Below are 21,150 nucleotides of genomic sequence, written 5' to 3'. Positions count from 1 at the left end.
TCTACGTTCTACCGGTCTCCAACACGTGGACTTGGACCCGGGCTGTGGCCTGGTCCGTCGTCGCTAGTTACATTGTAATTAGTGTAGTTAGCCTGGTGGTCATCACCATACAGTGAGGGAAAAAAGTATTTGATCCCCTGCCGATTTTGTATGTTTGGCCACTGACAAAGAAATGATCAGTCTATAATTTTAATGGTAGGTTTATTTGAACAGTGAGAGACAAAATAACAACAACAAAATCCAGAAAAACGCATGTCAAAAATTTTATAAATTTATTTGCATTTTAATGAGGGAAATAAGTATTTGACCCCCTCTCAATCAGAAAGATGTATGGCTCCCAGGTGTCTTTTATACAGGTAACGAGCTGAGATTAGGAGCACACTCTTAAAGGGAGTGCTCCTGATCTCAGCTTGTTACCTGTATAAAAGACACCTGTCCACAGAAGCAATCAATCAATCAATCAGATTTCAAACTCTCCACCATGGCCAAGACCAAAGAGCTCTCCAAGGATGTCAGGGACAAGATTGTAGACCTACACAAGGCTGGAATGGGCTACAAGACCATTGCCAAGCAGCTTGGTGAGAAGGTGACAACAGTTGGTGCGATTATTCGCAAATGGAAGAAACACAAAAGAACTGTCAATTTCCCTTGGCCTGGGGCTCCATGCAAGATCTCACCTCGTGGAGTTGCAATGATCATGAGAACGGTGAGGAATCAGCCCATAACTACACGGGAGGATCTTGTCAGTAATCTCAAGGCAGCTGGGACCATAGTCACCAAGAAAATAATTGGTAGCACACTACGCCGTGAAGGACTGAAATCCTGCAGCGCCCGCAAGGTCCCCCTGCTCAAGAAAGCACATATACATGCCCGTTTTAAGTTTGCCAATGAACATCTGAATGATTCAGAGGACAACTGGGTGAAAGTGTTGTGGTCAGATGAGACCAAAATGGAGCTCTTTGGCATCAACTCAACTCGCCGTGTTTGGAGGAGGAATGCTGCCTATGACCCCAAGAACACCATCCCCACCGTCAAACATGGAGGTGGAAACATTATGCTTTGGGAGTTTTTTTTCTGCTAAGGGGACAGGACAACTTCACCGCATCAAAGGGACGATGGACGGGGCCATGTACCATCAAATCTTGGGTGAGAACCTCCTTCCCTCAGCCAGGGCATTGAAAATGGATCGTGGATGGGTATTCCAGCATGACAATGACCCAAAAACACACGGCCAAGGCAACAAAGGAGTGGCTCAAGAAGAAGCACATTAAGGTCCTGGAGTGGCCTAGCCAGTCTCCAGACCTTAATCCCATAGAAAATATGTAGATGGAGCTGAAGGTTCGAGTTGCCAAACGTCAGCCTCGAAACCATAATGACTTGGAGAAGATCTGCAAAGAGGAGTGGGACAAAATCCCTCCTGAGATGTGTGCAAACCTGGTGGCCAACTACAAGAAACGTCTGATCTCTGTGATTGCCAACAAGGGTTTTGCCACCAAGTACTAAGTCATGTTTTGCAGAGGGGTCAAATACTTATTTCCCTCATTAAAATGCAAATCAAGTTATAAAATTTTTGACATGCGTTTTTCTGGATTTTTTTGTTGTTATTCTGTCTCTCACTATTCAAATAAACCTACCATTAAAATTATAGACTGATCATTTCTTTGTCAGTGGGCAAACGTACAAAATCAGCGGGGGATCAAATACTTTTTTCCTTTACTGTAGGTTGTTATTCTGTTAAGGGGCAGTTACCGCGTGTGTTGGTGTTAAATACATGTGTTGCCTCCAAAGAGTACGTCTGCGACTCAGTTGAACTCACTACATAAGCACAACGGCTAATGTCATAGTGCAATGGTTATAGCACGCTGGACCTGCAATCCATAGGTAGCTAGATCGATCTCCCTCGGTGTGGCATTTGAAACAATGAACAATTTGCTTCAATCCCCAAGGAATTTTAAATGTTGTGCACCCAGCAATATGAATGGGTAAACCAAAGATAGTCGTTCGGCAGCTGGCATGTGGTGGGATAAAGTGTGGTTACTCCCACCTCTTTCAAAACATCTGGTTCAGCGTACAAGAGGAGGTTAAAATATCCATTAATCAAAAAATACTGTCAAGAGCTCGCTAAAGCGGAGGCCCTTCCAGCATCAATGGCAAGTGCAAGTAAATGCAGTAGGCGGCGATGTTGCTATGTGTAATCCCAAGAGTTATTCAGCACTGGGATAACGTCTCGTTGTCTTGCTTGCAGAGGTTTTCGTCCACCCTGATGGCCATGCTGCAGCAGCACTCGACGGCAGAAGAACAGCCCAAGTGAGTTCATCCTCGCCATTACAGGAAGACACAAAAACACAAAAAAGAATATCATGCATGGCTTATGTAATGTGTCCAACATGCGGTTGTTATCAGAGGTTTTTCATTTGCAGTAATATCACGAGTGACATCACGAGTTAGCATCATACGTAATTATTTCAAGTAGAGGCGAGCGTGCGCATCGTGTGTGATGTCATCACATTGGCCTTTCATAGCCAAGTTATTTGTAACTCATTAATCAATTTGCTCATTTTTCCAGTGGCTGTGTTTGTGAGTGCTCAGTGCAACGTTGCTCACCATAATTCCTGTCTCCCCTCTGTACAGCCATGCCTAAAATGAATACCAAATGCAGAAGAAAGTCAATGTGATGGCTAGCATACTGTACTATGAACCGCAGCAACCTGGGTTCAATGCTTTTCTTTCGTTTTGACGTTAAGCCTGGTTTTCACCGGTGGCCATCGCCAGGGTCCACTGTTATGAAGAGATTAATATTCTGTCTCTGTGCCAGTGCCAGAATTCTATAATGAAAACTGCCGGCGGAAGCCCTGCCCCTCGAGGGGGAGGGGAGAGACTTCCGTCTGTATTATGTGACCACGGAAATACCAACTCAGTGTTTTAGATGTCTGGCTCTTTTACACCAAAAGTGAAACATTGACGAAAAGTGGGAATGGGGCCTGACTTGAACTCATCAGTGGCAAAAGCATTAAGGGTCCATGAGACGGCTAATGTTTGGCTAGTTTGTTAGGGCTAGGGCTCGTGCCTGCTTGACTAGTTGGCTCTGCCAAACCCAGTCTGCGCATTCCCCACCATTCCCAAATGTAGATCTTTCACTTTTTATTAATCATTAACTTCTGGCATTATAAGTGTCCATGTGAACTTCAAACTATGGGTGTAACGATTAATATTTATTATTAATGCTCATCATATATGCATCAATTTGTGCCTGTAATAATGGATGTTTTTCATTTTCTGAAAATTATTTTACAACGACAGGCTAATGTTTAGACTGGTCCAGTGCTTCGCAACCGGCACATCTGTGTGCTGCGGCAAAGTCTTAGGTGTGCTGGAGTATATTTGTAATCATTATTCGCGACGGATACGTTCCAGAGATGCTCGTGAATAGCAAATTTTGCGGATAAAGATATTGGCATACAAATCTCGTATGCGCAACGTCTGCAGATGCTTCGAAAGCTTCAAGAAGTTATCTATCTCTCGCATCTCTTTATCTCATCACTTTCTCACCACTTTATCTCATCACTTTCTCGCATCACATTCTCTCTGATCGCTTTATCGCATCACTTTATTCCTCTCTTGCGGTGCAGTCAGGTAGAGTTCCAGATGTGATTCACGGATAGCCAAAATAGCAAATAGCAAGTTCATGAATAATGAGTGAATATTTTATCGGAAAGGAAAGAACCTCAAGCCCCCACTGCCTGCCTCCCCTCTCAATTGTTCGCAGCACAGTCCAGCAGACAGCCATTAGACCCCATCCTTTGTCCCTCTCAACGCCCTTAGTCGTGCACGTGCAATTGGACAGGCACAGGAACACACACATACACACAGGTACAGAGACAGACACGGAGACACAGAGAAGCACGGACAAGGCGGGACAGACACACAAAGACACGGAGACAAAAACATGAAGACACAAACAGACATGGATACACACAGGGACACACAGAAACACAGATAAAGGGAGACACACACAAAGACAGAGATGCACAGACAAGGAGAGACACGGAGTCACACAGAGACACGGATATTCACACAGACATGAATGTACTCAAGAAGTTGGGCAAATGCTTGTCACAGATTTTGGCAGTGTCACTTGATTTCCTTGTTCTTGGATAAGACAAGTCATATCAAGGGATTGTAAATTCTCTCTCGACTACAACGCTTTCCTACCCACTCAGTCGAGCCCACAGTGAGTTTTTGGTTTGGTGTGCTATGATAGGTCTAGCAAGCTCGAAAGTGTGCAGTGGAATGAAAAAGGTTGAGAAGCACTGCAAACTAATTTTGGACTAATCCAGCAGTCATCATTTTGATACAACATCCAGGGCGTGATTTGTCAAATTTCCAGTGGGGGAGATAATATAGAAAGGCTTTCACCAACCCGCACTGAGACTCTTTTCAAGACGTATTCAGGAGGGTCCTGCTACACTGATAGTTTGGCTTATTGGGAGACAGAAACAGGAGAACCCTTAAAAACACCCACTATGCATAGGAGGGGGACACTTAAGCTTCGCACAGAGAGAGTAAATACTTATTTTTTGTGCTTCCATCTCCTGGCCACCTCGCAGCCAGCCCCAATCCTGCAACACCTGCTATTCCCAAAGCATTTCCCATTCAAGTATTAACCAGGCTCAACCCTGGAATTGGAAATTCTAAATCTTTTATCCTGGAGGGATAAATGAATCCCTCCCGCACTGAGATAGTAAAAGCAGAGTCTGGGAAATCCCCCTCCCCCATTTCCCATCAAATCGCACCCTGACAACAGCCAACAAACACAACCAAGACGGAAAAAGAAAAGAGAAACAATGAAAATTAGATGGTAAAAACAAGACGGAAAATAATTGATTCTTGAATAAAATGTCATAGATTCTTTGAATAAAATGGAAGGCAAATCGTTGTTTTCCCCGAGTGATGGTGAGCTCTTATGATGGTGAATTCTCGCTAATGCTGGGGATTACCGCTCTAAAAGTAATGTAGTCCGTGAAAGTAATGTAATCTGGCTACCGTAAGTGAATCCCCTATTCAGCTTTTAGTGTGTAATCAGATAACAGTTACTCAGCACACAATCTGTTGATTACTATTCTTTGGGTCTTTCGGTAAAGTCACATAGATAGAACAATAAAATAATAAAAATGAAGTGACTAAAAAAGAATATCACGACATTTCGATCGCAACACAAGCAATTGTCATCAGGTGAAAAAGAGGGGGAAAAGCTGCTTAGGCAGGCTGTTTTAAAGGTTGAAATGGGTGTAGCCCAATGGTCATAAAACGACGTGGGCGGGGCTAGTGATTTTAAAGTGAGAGAGATTAGCATTTCAATGTAAGAGATTGGCATGTCAATGTAAACGGCAGCTTTGTTAGTGTGAACCTGCTAATGTAAATCAGAGAGTCGAAAATAACTGCTAACATCGGAAGGTAGGATGGAAACATCACAGGCAGTTATGACTTAAACTGGTTAATAACGTCCTTCCAATGATTGCTCAGTTTGTACCCATCTTCTCGGTTGAAATTGTGTGTGTGTCTATATATCTGGATGGCTTCATGAACGAATCTTTGTTGATAGCCAGTGGGTTTGCAGAGTACCTTCGTCTTACTTTTTATGATTTCTTTCATTTCGAAAATTCCAAAAGTATTATAAAGACAACTAAACGGAAGAAAGGATGGTATTAGCAGGTTAAAGCCACTGAATGCATGTTTAATGAAAGAAAGAAATAATGACAAATCAAGTAATCAGATTGAAAATACCCAATACGGCATTACGAAAAAATACTGCATTCTTGTGTAATCAGTAATCAGACTGATTACATTTCAGATGTAACCCTTGTCAAAATGCAAGGCTTCAGTGCTCTTATCCAAACGAGTTTTGGAAATTCCACATTCCTATGTCACGGGTGAGTATTATTAGACAACCACCATTGATTTCCCACAAAGCGGTACTCGTTTTATTTATCACAGAGAGATGATGATGTTGTTGGGGTGAAGTGACCCAGAACCGGGCAGAAGAAGGTCACGATTGCCATTCAACGTCACCCTTCCAACACTGCATGCGCCCCTTCCTACAGCACGGTCCATGAAAGCCATGTAATCTTTTGTTTGGCTCTCTGACCGCATAAGCCAATCTGGGGTGAGTGGTGCAGTGGTGTGCTGTGTTTGCTGACCCCGAGGCACCTTCTAATCACCTTCTGCTTTCTCTTTCCCACCCCCCCTCTGCACCCCTTCCCTCGCTGCTGCCCGTCCTGGCTCCACTGCCCGTCCTGGCTCCACTCCCCATCCAACGCTGCCATGGCCCCCACGCCCGCACAACTGTGTCCGTCTGTTTTAAATTTGTTCTTCTGGCAATGACACGCGGCATTCACTGCACACCACACACGTTTATTACGCATACACCTATACTATTTATGTGTAACATGTGTAACCCATTTGCACATACGCACTCATTTATATACGTAAACATGCACGCACATAAATGTTTAAATACATGCGTAAGTACATTTACGCACATGTCGCTTGTGTGATTATTTGAACTTAATCGTATCTTTCAATAAAATCGCTGCTGCTTCTTTGGCCTCCTGCTGCTTGTGACTGCCACTGCAATGGGGCTGCTTCTGTTTAACTGTTTGTCTTACCCTCCCCTTGATCGTAACCCTGGCCGAAACCCTAACAATATAACCCTGACCAATACCTCGAATCCATTAATCTGGCCATAACCACACCATAACTCTAAGCATGACTCAAACCCCCAACAAAACATTAACCCTGACAATACCCGTGACCATATCCCGAACCAAAACACTTTATGCTAACAATAACTTAATTCTTGACACAAACCCTAACACTAATCTTCACCTTGATTTTAACCCTGACTAACCCTAACATTATCCCAAACCATAATTATATCTTATCCCTGACCCAAACTCTAACACTAACCCGGGTACTAACCCTAACTCTCATGCGAACCCTGACGATGACTATAACCATCACTGATACTAACTCTTGCTCATAACCCTAACCATGACCTTTACACAAACACTATTAACCTTCATGTTCACCATGACTATAATCCCAACTTGAACCACAACCACGACAATAACTCTGACCACAATTATAAATCGTAACTCTTACAACTCTAACCCATAACTCTAACCATACTATTTTCTTTACCTTACCTTTAACCCTGTCTCTTAACTCGCACCGGCGGTATCACCACTCCACTTCTCCCATCTCTCTCTCGGGGTTGGCCTCCAGGAGCTACAAGGTTCGCTTTAACAGTGTGTCCTCAGGGAAAGACGTGCCCCCTTCCTCCCAGGAGACCAGTGGCAGCGGCACCGGCGGTGGTGCTGCCAGTGGTGAGCGGGAGCGGCTGCAGAGTGCGGGACCCTTGGCCAACGTCAGGTAGTGACATGCACGTTGGTTTGCGCGCACCCCTGGTTATCCTTGTGGGTTTTTTGTAGTCACCATCAGGTCCGTGTAACGCTTTGTGGGTGTTCGTTGTTGTGCTGTATGGTACTCCAGTGTGTTTTTGGATTGCACCTCATGTTGTTTTGATGTCCGACGATTTGCTCCACATGTTGAGAGCTTTTTCAGAAATAAGCAGCTCTCTTTTGTAAGTGGCAAATGTTACATATATGTATATCGATGTCTGGGTTCTTCGGCCATTCAAGATCGCTGGCTATGAGCTGGTGGATCGTTTTGGTGCTGCTGTTCAATGGTCGTGATGGGCGATCAGTAGTTGATTATGTAATCCATGTATTCTACTCCACAGTCACAGGTGGAACTATATTTTATCCACCTGTGTAGGAGATGAGTTTATTGGCCATGAGATGTCAAACCAAATTAATGTATTAGTTCCTGAAGAAGCTACTATCTACATGACTTTACCGAAAGACCCAAAGAATATTAATTGTGGTTATTGTGGTATGCTCATAATATTTCTATGGTGTCTCCGTGGTGCCGGTGTCCTTCAGGTTCTCGGTGTTTGGGCTGGGTTCCCGTGCCTACCCTCACTTTGCGGCGTTTGGCCATGCGGTGGATGCGCTGCTGGGAGACCTTGGTGGGGAGAGGATCCTGCGAATAGGGGAAGGAGACGAGCTGGGGGGGCAGGAGGAAGCATTCCGCACCTGGGCGCGCCGCGTCTTCCAGGTGCTGATCTCTCACCATAAATCCAGGTCACGTTAAGCTCATCGTGCTGGGAGCTTCTTTTGGAATGGCTCTCAGCAGGTGGAGTGAAATGTTGGATATCATGCCGAACAACATGCAGTAAAGCTGAAATCACGTCGGAGAGCGATACATTCCAGAATTGTTGCCCATGTTCACAATGGAATTTCAGGCTGCGTGTGACGTGTTCTGCGTCGGAGATGACGTGAACATGGACAAGGTGGCGAATTCTCTGGTGCGGAGTGAGCGTGCATGGCGCCCTGACCGCTACCGCCTCGTGCCGGCCAGCGAGGCTCCCGACCTGATCACAGGTGCTTGCGAACTGCATTGGCAGGAAGGCTTCACTGAGCCTCGAGACATTTTTTGTAGGGTCCCGCCAATATTTTGTAGTTGGGGGAAATGTTGCTGTTTGTCATTCCAATTGAGTAATTTGCAAGTAATTTTTCGGCATTGGAATGTTTGGCCAATACCAGTTATATTGATTGATTTTTAGCTGTAGAGTGTACCAGATAACCTGGAGGAGATCCATGCAGAACAGGAGGAGAATGTACAAACTCCACACAAATAACTCAGGATGTTCTTGCTGTGGGGCACAAGTGCTACAGCTTTGCCACCCTGCCATACAAATGACTCTAAATCTGTAATTGCCCATTAGTATTACCATTGGAGCAGTAGTGCAGTCGGTAACGCGATGCACTAGAATCAGTGACTTGGGGTTTATTTCTGGTCATCACTAAGATTAGTGGTGATATAATAACCAGTCCCAGGCTCCTGTGCCACCCCATTTCAACTCGAATTGATCAGCAAAGTAACATATGGTCAAACATATACCATGACCAACACGGCATGGGGTAACCTTCATCCAGAAAACAGTTTAACATGTAGGCTTTCGTGACCAATATCATCAATAGAGGTGTTTTTGGGTTAGATCGCGTAAATATATAAATGTCTCGTTAAAACCCGACACAGCCAACTAGTAAGGGTTGTCACGTAAACAGAGCATGCCAATTCATCACTAGTACAGCACACCGGTGTGTTGGAGAGCCAAGCCAACAACATTTACAATCTTGAGCACGACGTTTCGCCAGTAATTACAACTAGCTTCATCAGGCGACAGCCAGATTTGTGAAGAAGTTCACCTGTTTCGTTCCTTATATAGAGGCGTAGATGTGGTGACTACAAAATTATTGAGAATGGCAATTTGCCATTCTCAATAATTTTGGCAACCTCATGCCTAGTCATCAAACAAACAGGGTATTGAATGCCAAATCCAAATCAAATAACATGAGCATTCAAACTGCCCAAGTAACTAAAACGATCAAAATACCGTACATTGCGGGAGTAACTGATCAACTAGCCAGATATTTAGAAAAACAAAACATCCGAGTCAGATTTGGCACGGTACATAAAATACAGAATTAAAATCTTGTACAAAAGATGTATTTACCGAAGCTATCAACATAAGGTGTGTACAAGATTAACTGCACTTGTGGAAAATGCTATTTTGGGCAAACAGGACGAATGATCAGCACGAGACTAAAAGAACATCAGAGAAATATAAAATACAGTGAAAACTTGGATTGCGAGTAACTTGGTCTGCGAGTGTTTTGCAAGACGAGCAAAAATTTTAAACAAATCATAATTTGATAAACGAGCGATGTCTTGCAAAACGAGCAGTATGTACAGTATACGCTTTGTCTGCCGAGCGTCACGTGATCACAACTGAGCCAATGGTTATTCTCTCTCTCTCGCTGCGGGATTGTGGGTAATCATCTCCCATGCTCGGTCTCAGTCGGCGTGCCTCACTCGTATAGTCAACATTTGTGCGAGCGTATGCTGTTTACTACAGTATAGTGTTGTGATCACGTGTGTGTGCGTAAAGCATTTTTTTATTTTGTGTCCAAGTGTAGTGACTGTTATAGAAATAGGTTTTACCCTTTTAACTGGCACAAAAACTGACACCTTTATTCAAGGCATCATGTTTGCAATAACCACAACACAAGCAGTCAAAATGCAAACAAAAGAGACAACTCTGATAATAATATGCACTGTCCTTGAATTTGATTGGTCCACACCCGAGACGGCTTTTCTTAGAGCCTAGTCTCCACTGATCTTGGACCAGAAGACGCCAAAAGGCGTACAACTCAAAAACAGCGCACTATCAGAGTATTGAGGGCTCGGGGTGAGCATTTACATTATGAGACCTCCTTTGCCAGTAACAAGATATAGAAATAGGTTTTACCCTTTTAACTGGCAAAGGAGGTCTCATAATGTAAATGCTCACCCCGAGCCCTCAATACTCTGATAGTGCGCTGTTTTTGAGTTGTATGCCTTTTGGCGTCTTCTGGTCCAACACCAGTGGAGACTAGGCTCTAAGAAAAGCCGTCTCGGGTGTGGACCAATCAAATTCAAGGACAGTGCATATTATTATCAGAGTTGTCTCTTTTGTTTGCATTTTGACTGCTTGTGTTGTGGTTATTGCAAACATGATGCCTTGAATAAAGGTGTCAGTTTTTGTGCCAGTTAAAAGGGTAAAACCTATTTCTATATCTTGTTACTGGCAAAGGAGGTCTCATAATGTAGTGACTGTTCTTTCGTAACTGTACTGCATGTGAAAGTCGTCCTACACAATAACCCTCCTCCTCCTCTCTCTCGTCTCCCTCACACCAGCCACGATTAAATGTAATTAATAAATTTGATTACTTTATATTGATTAAAATAATAAAAATATAAAAAGGTATTTTGTATTAATCATTTTTATATGAATACAGTATTTTTGGGTCGTGGAACGAATCATCTGGGTTTCCATTATATTGATATACGAGTGCTTTGGATTACGAGCACGTTTCCGGAACGAATTATGCTCGCAATCCAATGTTTCACTGTACAGTAAAACCTTGGATTGCGAGTAGCTTGGTCTGCGAGTGTTTAGCAAGACGAGCAATTAAAAAAAATATATTAATTTGATAAACGAGCGAGGTCTTGCAATACGAGTAGTACATATATGCTTTGTCTGCCGAGCATCACGTGATCACAACTGATATACGAGTGCTTTGGATTACAAACACGTTTCTGGAACGAATTATGCTCGCAATCCATGGTTTTACTGTACTCCCAAATACAACTGTCAGCAGTAGCAGAACATGCGTGCCAACAAGGACACTCAATTGATTTTGGTAATGTTGAAGTTTTGTGCAAAACTAGCTACTACTGGCCAAGACTAATTAGGGAATCTATCGAAATTTAAAGATTTTTTTTTCACCATTCAGATAGCTACCAACTTAGTGCTGCGTGGAAGTGAATAATCAAATAATACATTGTTTAAATGCAAGCCTATACAGGCCACCATACTTCAATATGGATTACCATTGGTACGGATATTTTAATACACAAAATGGACAGGAATAGAAACGTCGTAGGATCGAAACGTCATAGTTTTTTTCTTTTAACCTATCTACGTGACTTTACCGAAAGACCCAAAGAATAAGAACAAAGGGCTTGCATAATGTGCATGCATAATGTACGTTGACTCATTAACCCCCACCACTTTGCGCAAGAGCGCAGAAGTGTGGTCACCACATCTACGCCTCTATATAAGGAACGAAACAGGTGGACTTTTCCACAATTCTAGCTGTCGCCTGATGAAGCTAGTTGTAATTACTAGCGAAACGTCGTACTTGGATTGTAAATGTTGTGGCTTGGCTCTCCAACACACCAGTGTGCTGTACTAGTGACGAATTGGCACGTTCTGTTTACGTGACAACCCTTACTAGTTGGTTGTGTCGGGTGGTGGCGGGTTTTATTGACACATTTATATATTTATGCGATCCAAATGCAACTTAATTTCCACATTTTTGTAGCTCAGTAAATAGAGCTAAATAGGTTTAAATATTGCTGCATCATTTTTGCATTAAACAGTATTGCAAAAAACTTGCACCATTTCACTTAATGTTAAACTGGTAAAATATTCATTTAGTTCAGGTTGGGTGATCCCATGCCAAGACCTTATTCTTGACCCTGCCTCAATGACCTCTTGCCTGTGACCCTTTGCCCTCTCCTCGCCATGCAGCTCTCTTTAAGATCCACAAGCGGAAGATTTCCTCGGCGCCGCTCATATCCCGGGAAAATCTACAAAGCAGTAAATCCAGGTCGACAGCAGCACAAACGAAGGGCCAAATTATTAGTCTCGCCTAGTCTTTGACTTGGCATCTAACACAGCCCAGCTCAGGCAACAGATATTCAGTTGCTTTCAAAGATGAATGAGCGGCTAAGGCATGGCTTGGATCAGCTCATGAAATTCTGGAGCCTGGCTGGGACCTTGCTCAAGTGAAGCATGGCATTGAGCTGGCTCACTTGATCCAGAGCCAAGCCTGGGCTGAGTCATGATCAAGAATATGAGCTTAAAGTTATTTCAACGTGCATCATTCTGCTAAGAATCACATTTCCCGATATTATTAGGGGGGGCTAATGCACGTTGGATACGTGGCCAGCAAAAATGGTGACTGGCTGCAAAGGATGGTGATGATAATGGCAAAGTTGGTGTTGGGGCAGACCACGATCTTAACTGGTTGCAAACATCAGGCACCGGATGAGATGGAAGCTGTCTCATGTTATCTTCCTTCATGTTATGGAGGTTAGGGGTTCGATTGCGACCCCGACATCTGTATTTTTCTAGTTCGCACGTTCTCCCCGTGGTGGTATGGATAATTTCTCGGGGTCCTCTGGTTTTTCCCTCCACATTTAGAACATGCATTTAGAATATTTTGCTGCAACAAATTTCGACATAAGCCACTTGACACAGATATTCTGCTGTGACTGTTCCACCTGAAGACGGAAGCTTGTGTTGCCTCCGAAACGTCGTGATTTAATTTAGTTGTTTTTTAAATTTTATTTTACCTACGTGACTTTACCGAAAAAAACAAAGAGTATGAATCCTTGCAGTCACGAAAGCTTGAAATCTAGAATAAGCCGCTTTGTTGAGCTATCATTTGTGGCCAGGTCTCTTCTGAAAGATAAGTTAATACAATGGCGGAGCCAGGATTTTGAGGTAGGGGGGGCAACCCCTCCAGCAATGAAAAATGATAGGAGTTGTTAGTAAGTAATTACTTTTTTTTGATTTAAAGCTTTCGTGACTGCAGTAATTAATATTCTTAGTTTTTTCGGTAAAGTCACGTTGAAGAGAAACAACAAAATAACAAAATATATATAAAACAATAAAAAATTCTCACGACGTTTCGACCATAACTCAAACGGTCATCATCAGGTGTGTCGGTTTGCATAAATGTATTTTGAAAACGGCATATTTATTTATTTATATATATAAAAATAACGTTTGCGTCACGCGCAACGATTGGCTGTTTGCCAGGACTAGTCCATCTATTTTTTGAAAAGAGGAGGGGGGAGACGAAATTTGTTTTTATGTATGCTGTCTGAAAGCCACTGTAAGCGTGAACAATCAATCAAGAACTGAAATGATTTATCAAATCTTTCCAATGATTGCTAAGATAGAATCCATCTTCTCGGTTGAAATTGTCTCTGTGTTTGTATATGTGGATAGCCTCATGAACGAATCTCTCATGGAAGCCAGATGGCTTACAAAGAACCTCCGTCTTGGAAAAGTCAATGGCATGTGAGCCTACTGAATTAGAACAATGATCTGCTACGGCCGAGGTGTTGGTCCTACCGTGTTTAAGGTCTGCTTTATGTTCACGAATGCGGTCCGAGATATGGCGTTTGGTTTCTCCAATGTAACTACTACCACAGAGGCAACTTAGTTTGTAGACACCAGGGTATTGTATGTCCGGAATCACATCTTTTACAGACGGAACCAGATCACGGATTTTATGTAATGTGTTGAAACGGACCTGGATCTTGTGTTTATTCAAGATTTTGGAGATCTTTTTTGTGATCCCAGCAATGTAGGGTAAAGTGATGGTTTTGAAAGGCTCCTCAAGAGGGTTCTTCTTCATGGTTTGAGTGATAGCTTTGCGGATTGTATAGTCGGAGTAACCATTAGCCCTAAGAGCTTGGTGTACGTGCTTGAGTTCACTGCTTATGTGTTCCTGGTCGGATATGCATTGGGCTCTATGATACAGAGTCTTGATGAGAGAATTCTTCTGTGATGGATGGTGGTGGGAATCCGGTTTCAGATAAGCATCCGTATGGGTAGCTTTCCTGTAGACAGAGTGGCTCATTGAACCATCAGGTCTCTTTTTAATTAGGATATCCAAAAAAGGTATCTTGCCATCTATTTCGACTTCCATGGTAAATCTGATGGCTGGGTGTATGGAATTGATGTGGTCGAAGAATTGGTCTAGAGCAGGCCGGCCATGTGGCCAGATGACAAAAGTGTCATCCACGTACCTCTTCCATAAGGTTGGGCGCAGAGTGGCAGTCTGGATGGCGTCAGTCTCAAATTTCTCCATGAAAATGTTAGCTATAACTGGAGAAAGGGGGGAGCCCATTGGGGTGCCCTCAGTTTGTTTGTAGAAAGTTCCATTCCAAGTGAAGTATGTATTGGTTAAACAGTGTCTCACCAGGGGGGGTACCTCAGTGTTTAGTCCTTGATGAACCAAGTCTTCAATGATTGCAATGGTGTCAGGTACAGGAACCTTGGTGAATAAGGAAACTACATCAAAACTGACAAGCAGGTCGTCTGGGGACAGGGAAATACCCTTGATTGTTGTTACCAGGTGAGTAGAATTTTGTACCGCAGAGGTGGTCTTTCCAGTGAAAGGACGCAGGATTTCAGACAAAAAACGAGCTAGTTTGTAGGTGGGGGAGCTGATAGTAGAGACTATGGGACGAAGAGGTGTATCAACTTTATGTATTTTTGGTAAGCCGTATAATCTTGGTGGCCTGGCAGCAGAAGGTTTCAACGAAAACTGTTTAGATTGATCAATTAATGCGGTTGAATCAGAAATTATTTTGTTGGTTTGTGTGACGAGGCTGTTGGTGGGATCTCTTTTTATTTTTGTATAACTACCATCGTCGAGTAATTCTTTAATTTTGTTGTTGTATTCTATTTTATCCATGATAACAGTAGCATTGCCTTTGTCAGCTGAGAGAACTACAATATCATTCCTTTTTTTTAATTTATATAATTCAAAACGCTCATCTTTGCTGAGGTTGCTAGCTGGCATCTTAGCGTTTTTGAGGGTTGCAGCGATTTCAGATCTTGCTACGTCTGCAGCGATGTGACCCAGGCCCCTGAGAGCAACGTCTACTTGGGCAATTATATCATTAACTGGTATGTGTTTAGGTGTGACTGCAAAGTTTAGACCTTTAGCTAAAACGGATTTCAGACCATCGGAAATAGAACTGTTACTGCGATTAATTACGACTTTATTAACGTCTAACTTTTTGGTGTGTGGGTCCGGTCTTTTGTTGAAGAGGAGGTTAAATTTGGAAATCAGGTTTTCCTTACATTTGGTCGACATAGTAGCAGCTGAAGAGGCAGTCATATTGTCTACATGTTCCCAATCCGATGTGGACATTATTGCCGTCAATGATAAGTGTGATTTGTAGAGTGTCTTGTCTAACTGATCTAGTTCTGTGCGTATAAGTCTGATTTTTTCTGAGATAAGAGCTAAGCTAGTTTTGAAAAGAATTCGTTTCGCATTAGAAGAAGTTACAGTAGCAGAGGTGAGTGTAAATGCGATTGGTATTACCCCAGAGTCGCGGCATCTCTTCAGGAAGGTGAGAGACTCGATCAGCTGAGCTTTCTTATCCCGGAGTTTGTTGAAGGATCTTAAAGTTATGTGAAAACCCTCCCCGTAGAGGCGATTAAATTTTGATTTAAAGCTTTCGTGACTGCAGTAATTCATATTCTTAGTTTTTTCGGTAAAGTCACGTTGAAGAGAAACAACAAAATATAAGAATATGAATTACTGCAGTCACGAAAGCTTTAAATCAAAATTTAATCGCCTCTACGGGGAGGGTTTTCACATAACTTTAAGATCCTTCAACAAACTCCGGGATAAGAAAGCTCAGCTGATCGAGTCTCTCACCTTCCTGAAGAGATGCCGCGACTCTGGGGTAATACCAATCGCATTTACACTCACCTCTGCTACTGTAACTTCTTCTAATGCGAAACGAATTCTTTTCAAAACTAGCTTAGCTCTTATCTCAGAAAAAAACAGACTTATACGCACAGAACTAGATCAGTTAGACAAGACACTCTACAAATCACACTTATCATTGACGGCAATAATGTCCACATCGGATTGGGAACATGTAGACAATATGACTGCCTCTTCAGCTGCTACTATGTCGACCAAATGTAAGGAAAACCTGATTTCCAAATTTAACCTCCTCTTCAACAAAAGACCGGACCCACACACCAAAAAGTTAGACGTTAATAAAGTCGTAATTAATCGCAGTAACAGTTCTATTTCCGATGGTCTGAAATCCGTTTTAGCTAAAGGTCTAAACTTTGCAGTCACACCTAAACACATACCAGTTAATGATATAATTGCCCAAGTAGACATTGCTCTCAGGGGCCTGGGTCACATCGCTGCAGACGTAGCAAGATCTGAAATCGCTGCAACCCTCAAAAACGCTAAGATGCCAGCTAGCAACCTCAGCAAAGATGAGCGTTTTGAATTATATAAATTAAAAAAGAGGAATGATATTGTAGTTCTCTCAGCTGACAAAGGCAATGCTACTGTTATCATGGATAAAATAGAATACAACAACAAAATTAAAGAATTACTCGACGATGGTAGTTATACAAAAATAAAAAGAGATCCCACCAACAGCCTCGTCACACAAACCAACAAAATAATTTCTGATTCAACCGCATTAATTGATCAATCTAAACAGTTTTCGTTGAAACCTTCTGCTGCCAGGCCACCAAGATTATACGGCTTACCAAAAATACATAAAGTTGATACACCTCTTCGTCCCATAGTCTCTACTATCAGCTCCCCCACCTACAAACTAGCTCGTTTTTTGTCTGAAATCCTGCGTCCTTTCACTGGAAAGACCACCTCTGCGGTACAAAATTCTACTCACCTGGTATCAACAATCAAGGGTATTTCCCTGTCCCCAGACGACCTGCTTGTCAGTTTTGATGTAGTTTCCTTATTCACCAAGGTTCCTGTACCTGACACCATTGCAATCATTGAAGACTTGGTTCATCAAGGACTAAACACTGAGGTACCCCCCCTGGTGAGACACTGTTTAACCAATACATACTTCACTTGGAATGGAACTTTCTACAAACAAACTGAGGGCACCCCAATGGGCTCCCCCCTTTCTCCAGTTATAGCTAACATTTTCATGGAGAAATTTGAGACTGACGCCATCCAGACTGCCACTCTGCGCCCAACCTTATGGAAGAGGTACGTGGATGACACTTTTGTCATCTGGCCACATGGCCGGCCTGCTCTAGACCAATTCTTCGACCACATCAATTCCATACACCCAGCCATCAGATTTACCATGGAAGTCGAAATAGATGGCAAGATACCTTTTTTGGATGTCCTAATTAAAAAGAGACCTGATGGTTCAATGAGCCACTCTGTCTACAGGAAAGCTACCCATACGGATGCTTATCTGAAACCGGATTCCCACCACCATCCATCACAGAAGAATTCTCTCATCAAGACTCTGTATCATAGAGCCCAATGCATATCCGACCAGGAACACATAAGCAGTGAACTCAAGCACGTACACCAAGCTCTTAGGGCTAATGGTTACTCCGACTATACAATCCGCAAAGCTATCACTCAAACCATGAAGAAGAACCCTCTTGAGGAGCCTTTCAAAACCATCACTTTACCCTACATTGCTGGGATCACAAAAAAGATCTCCAAAATCTTGAATAAACACAAGATCCAGGTCCGTTTCAACACATTACATAAAATCCGTGATGTGGTTACGTCTGTAAAAGATGTGATTCCGGACATACAATACCCTGGTGTCTACAAACTAAGTTGCCTCTGTGGTAGTAGTTACATTGGAGAAACCAAACACCATATCTCGGACCGCATTCGTGAACATAAAGCAGACCTTAAACACGGTAGGACCAACACCTCGGCCGTAGCAGATCATTGTTCTAATTCAATAGGCTCACATGCCATTGACTTTTCCAAGACGGAGGTTCTTTGTAAGCCATCTGGCTTCCATGAGAGATTCGTTCATGAGGCTATCCACATATACAAACACAGAGACAATTTCAACCGAGAAGATGGATTCTATCTTAGCAATCATTGGAAAGATTTGATAAATCATTTCAGTTCTTGATTGATTGTTCACGCTTACAGTGGCTTTCAGACAGCATACATAAAACAAATTTCGTCTCCCCCCTCCTCTTTTCAAAAAATAGATGGACTAGTCCTGGCAAACAGCCAATCGTTGCGCGTGACGCAAACGTTATTTTTATATATATAAATAAATAAATATGCCGTTTTCAAAATAAATTTATGCAAACCGACACACCTGATGATGACCGTTTGAGTTATGGTCGAAACGTCGTGAGAATTTTTTATTGTTTTATATATATTTTGTTATTTTGTTGTTTCTCTTCAACGTGACTTTACCGAAAAAACTAAGAATATAAGTAATTACTTGTCCCTGGCTTTTTATTGGACGCGTGTGCGGCGATGGCGCGGCCATCGATCGAGGGTCGAATTCGAACCGTGTGTGATCGGCATCGTGCTCGCTGAAGGTGAATGCCTTCAGGGAAGTCGTGTACTGTATACGCAACTGCACGCAATTCTGTGAGTCACTTATAACTGCTTTTCCGTTACTTATTGCCAATTGTGGACTCAGACTATTGTCCTATCATCTCATAGAGTCCCTGGCACGTAATAATATGCTACACAGTGGCAGTGAGGGTCGCAAAATGCCGATTTATTCCTAATAAACCTCAATGATCTGATCGAAATTAGAGATTTCAATCGGATCATTGGTGGGGGGCACGTGCCACCCCCCCCCCCCCCCCACTGGCTCTGCCAGTGAGTTAATAGCTCAGTTAGCTTTAACCGTTAATATAAAAGATAGTTTAGTTTTATTTGTATATTTACTTTAGCGATTTGTTTACTTTTCCTGTACTTTACATTCCTATCGTGTTTTTGTATTGTTTGTTGTTGTAACGTTCTGACCCGCCCTTACTGGACATATGTGAAAATTAGCTTCATAGCTCATCGATTTCCTCTAGTATAAATAAATATGATTATATTCTGCCAAGACACTGCAGTGAACAGAGAGAGGAGAGAGCACTGTAAGGAGATATTAGGAAGGAAAAAACACCAAAAGGGACTAGAAAAATAAATAGTTAAGTCCTGATTCATGTAGAATTATTTTCGCTATTGGTGATGGTGTTCAGGTTAGTGTAATGATTTAAATATTGCTGCTGCGCTCTCCATGGTGCTGAAGCCGATCCACGGTGCTGGTTCGCCTGGACGTGCACGGTCTCCCGGAGCTGAGCTACGAACCGGGCGACCACCTGGGTGTGTTCCCATCCAACCGGGACGAGCTGGTGCACGAGCTGCTGGCGCGACTCCAGGACGCATCGCCTGCCACACAGACCGTGCTCCTGCAGGTCTCCCAGGAGCGCGACACTCCCTTTGGTGAGTGCACCTCTCTGGGTTGAAGGAAGGTTCTCAAGCTGAAGGAAGGGGCAGCTTTCCAGGGTTCTGAATCTGATGCAGGCATGATGGTGTCCACAGTGCTGTAACTTATGGTAGTGTTATGGTGTCGACGGATCTACAACTAATTATTATGCTTGTATGTATGCATATGTATGTTGAACTTCTTTTGCAGCATACGTAGCCAACCGTGCTAATCGGAGGTGCTTGTTTACCCAGGAAAGCCTCACTGAGTCTAATGACTCGTTTTTAGGAGGGTCCTGCCAGGTTTTTGCAGTTGGGGCCAGTAATTGCTTTGTGTATTTCAATCGAGTCATTTTTGGGCACGTTTTTTTATTGGGCAAATTTGGACCATGGAGCTGACACTCAATGGCCTACACTAGCAAATTCATGTCACGGGATCTTTAGCATCCACAGTAAAATAAGTAATGCTTATTTTTACGGTTAATACCTGCCGCTAAGCCATTTCACCAGCCCTCCTATGGTAGCATGTGATGGTGTTGACGGAGCTGAAGCTGATAAGCGTGTGTATTCAGGGTATGAAAACTGAACGGAGTTGTTGCTTCCCAGCGTGCTGAAGTTTTAGGAAGTGTGATGCTGTCCAGGCTGCCATTTACATTCATATCCATCAGTTCAAGTGACTTTCATTGGCATCATTCAATAATTTTGATAGAGAGCCCTGAACAATAAACCCAACACCAACCCAAAGTTTGATAGGCTGTTATATCGCCAGTTCGCACTTTGTTAGAATCCTCCAATCACACACATATTTCATGATGATGTGTGTGTTCCGTGGACCACTTCCCACTGTTTTGTGGACTCTCAGTGGTCTGCAGATCACAGCTTGGGAACCACTGAAATAGAGGGTTATGGAGATCACTTTGGTAGATGTATAAGTCGCCGTGATGTACTGCATTCTATCCATAAGAATGGCATTCTATCCATTAAGCATAGCTGCCCATGGTTCATATAGAATAGCAATAGCATCACCAAGTGGCCAAATGTTGCAAGTACATCCTCGAGCACAGCATGTTGATAATTAATGTAAACAGATGTCTGTGTAAATGTGCATCTTTTTATGCTCTTTGTTTCTCAGCAGCAGACCATGCTTTCCCACCTGAGGCAGCAGACCATGCTTTCCCACATGATGACGGACGCTTGTGTTGCACCCGAAATTTCGTGATTTATTTTATTTTATACCTACGTGACTTTACCGAAAGAACCAAAGAGTATGGATTCCTGCAGTCACGAAAGCTTCAAATCAAGAGTGTATCTTTTTGTCTAGCCGTGTTCGTGTCAGAGCTGTGTGTGTATGTTTGCATGTATCTGCGTGTATGATTTGTCTGTGTTTTATCTGTATTGG

The 21,150-nt window shown here is 42.9% G+C and overlaps 1 protein-coding gene across 6 annotated transcripts in view; it reads left to right on the top strand.

Moving 5' to 3' along the window:
• Positions 1–21,150, top strand: part of LOC116950297 (nitric oxide synthase 1) — a 127,310-nt gene that overhangs the window by 48,241 nt on the left and 57,919 nt on the right. For all 6 annotated transcript variants that reach the window (XM_076072477.1, XM_076072478.1, XM_076072479.1 and 3 more), the window contains exons 15-20: positions 2,246–2,307; positions 7,285–7,431; positions 8,004–8,178; positions 8,366–8,504; positions 12,263–12,341; positions 19,576–19,769. In XM_076072477.1, coding sequence (XP_075928592.1) covers positions 2,246–2,307; positions 7,285–7,431; positions 8,004–8,178; positions 8,366–8,504; positions 12,263–12,341; positions 19,576–19,769 — 796 coding nt within the window. The remainder of the gene's footprint in view (positions 1–2,245; positions 2,308–7,284; positions 7,432–8,003; positions 8,179–8,365; positions 8,505–12,262; positions 12,342–19,575; positions 19,770–21,150) is intronic.

This window comes from Petromyzon marinus, chromosome 38 (genome assembly GCF_048934315.1).
Source record: "Petromyzon marinus isolate PM22_M1 ecotype Great Lakes invasive population chromosome 38, UKy_Petmar_22M1.pri1.0, whole genome shotgun sequence".
NCBI lineage: Eukaryota > Metazoa > Chordata > Hyperoartia > Petromyzontiformes > Petromyzontidae > Petromyzon > Petromyzon marinus.
The sequence above is the reverse complement of the archived record's forward strand: the minus strand, read 5'-3'. Positions and strand labels throughout refer to the sequence as shown.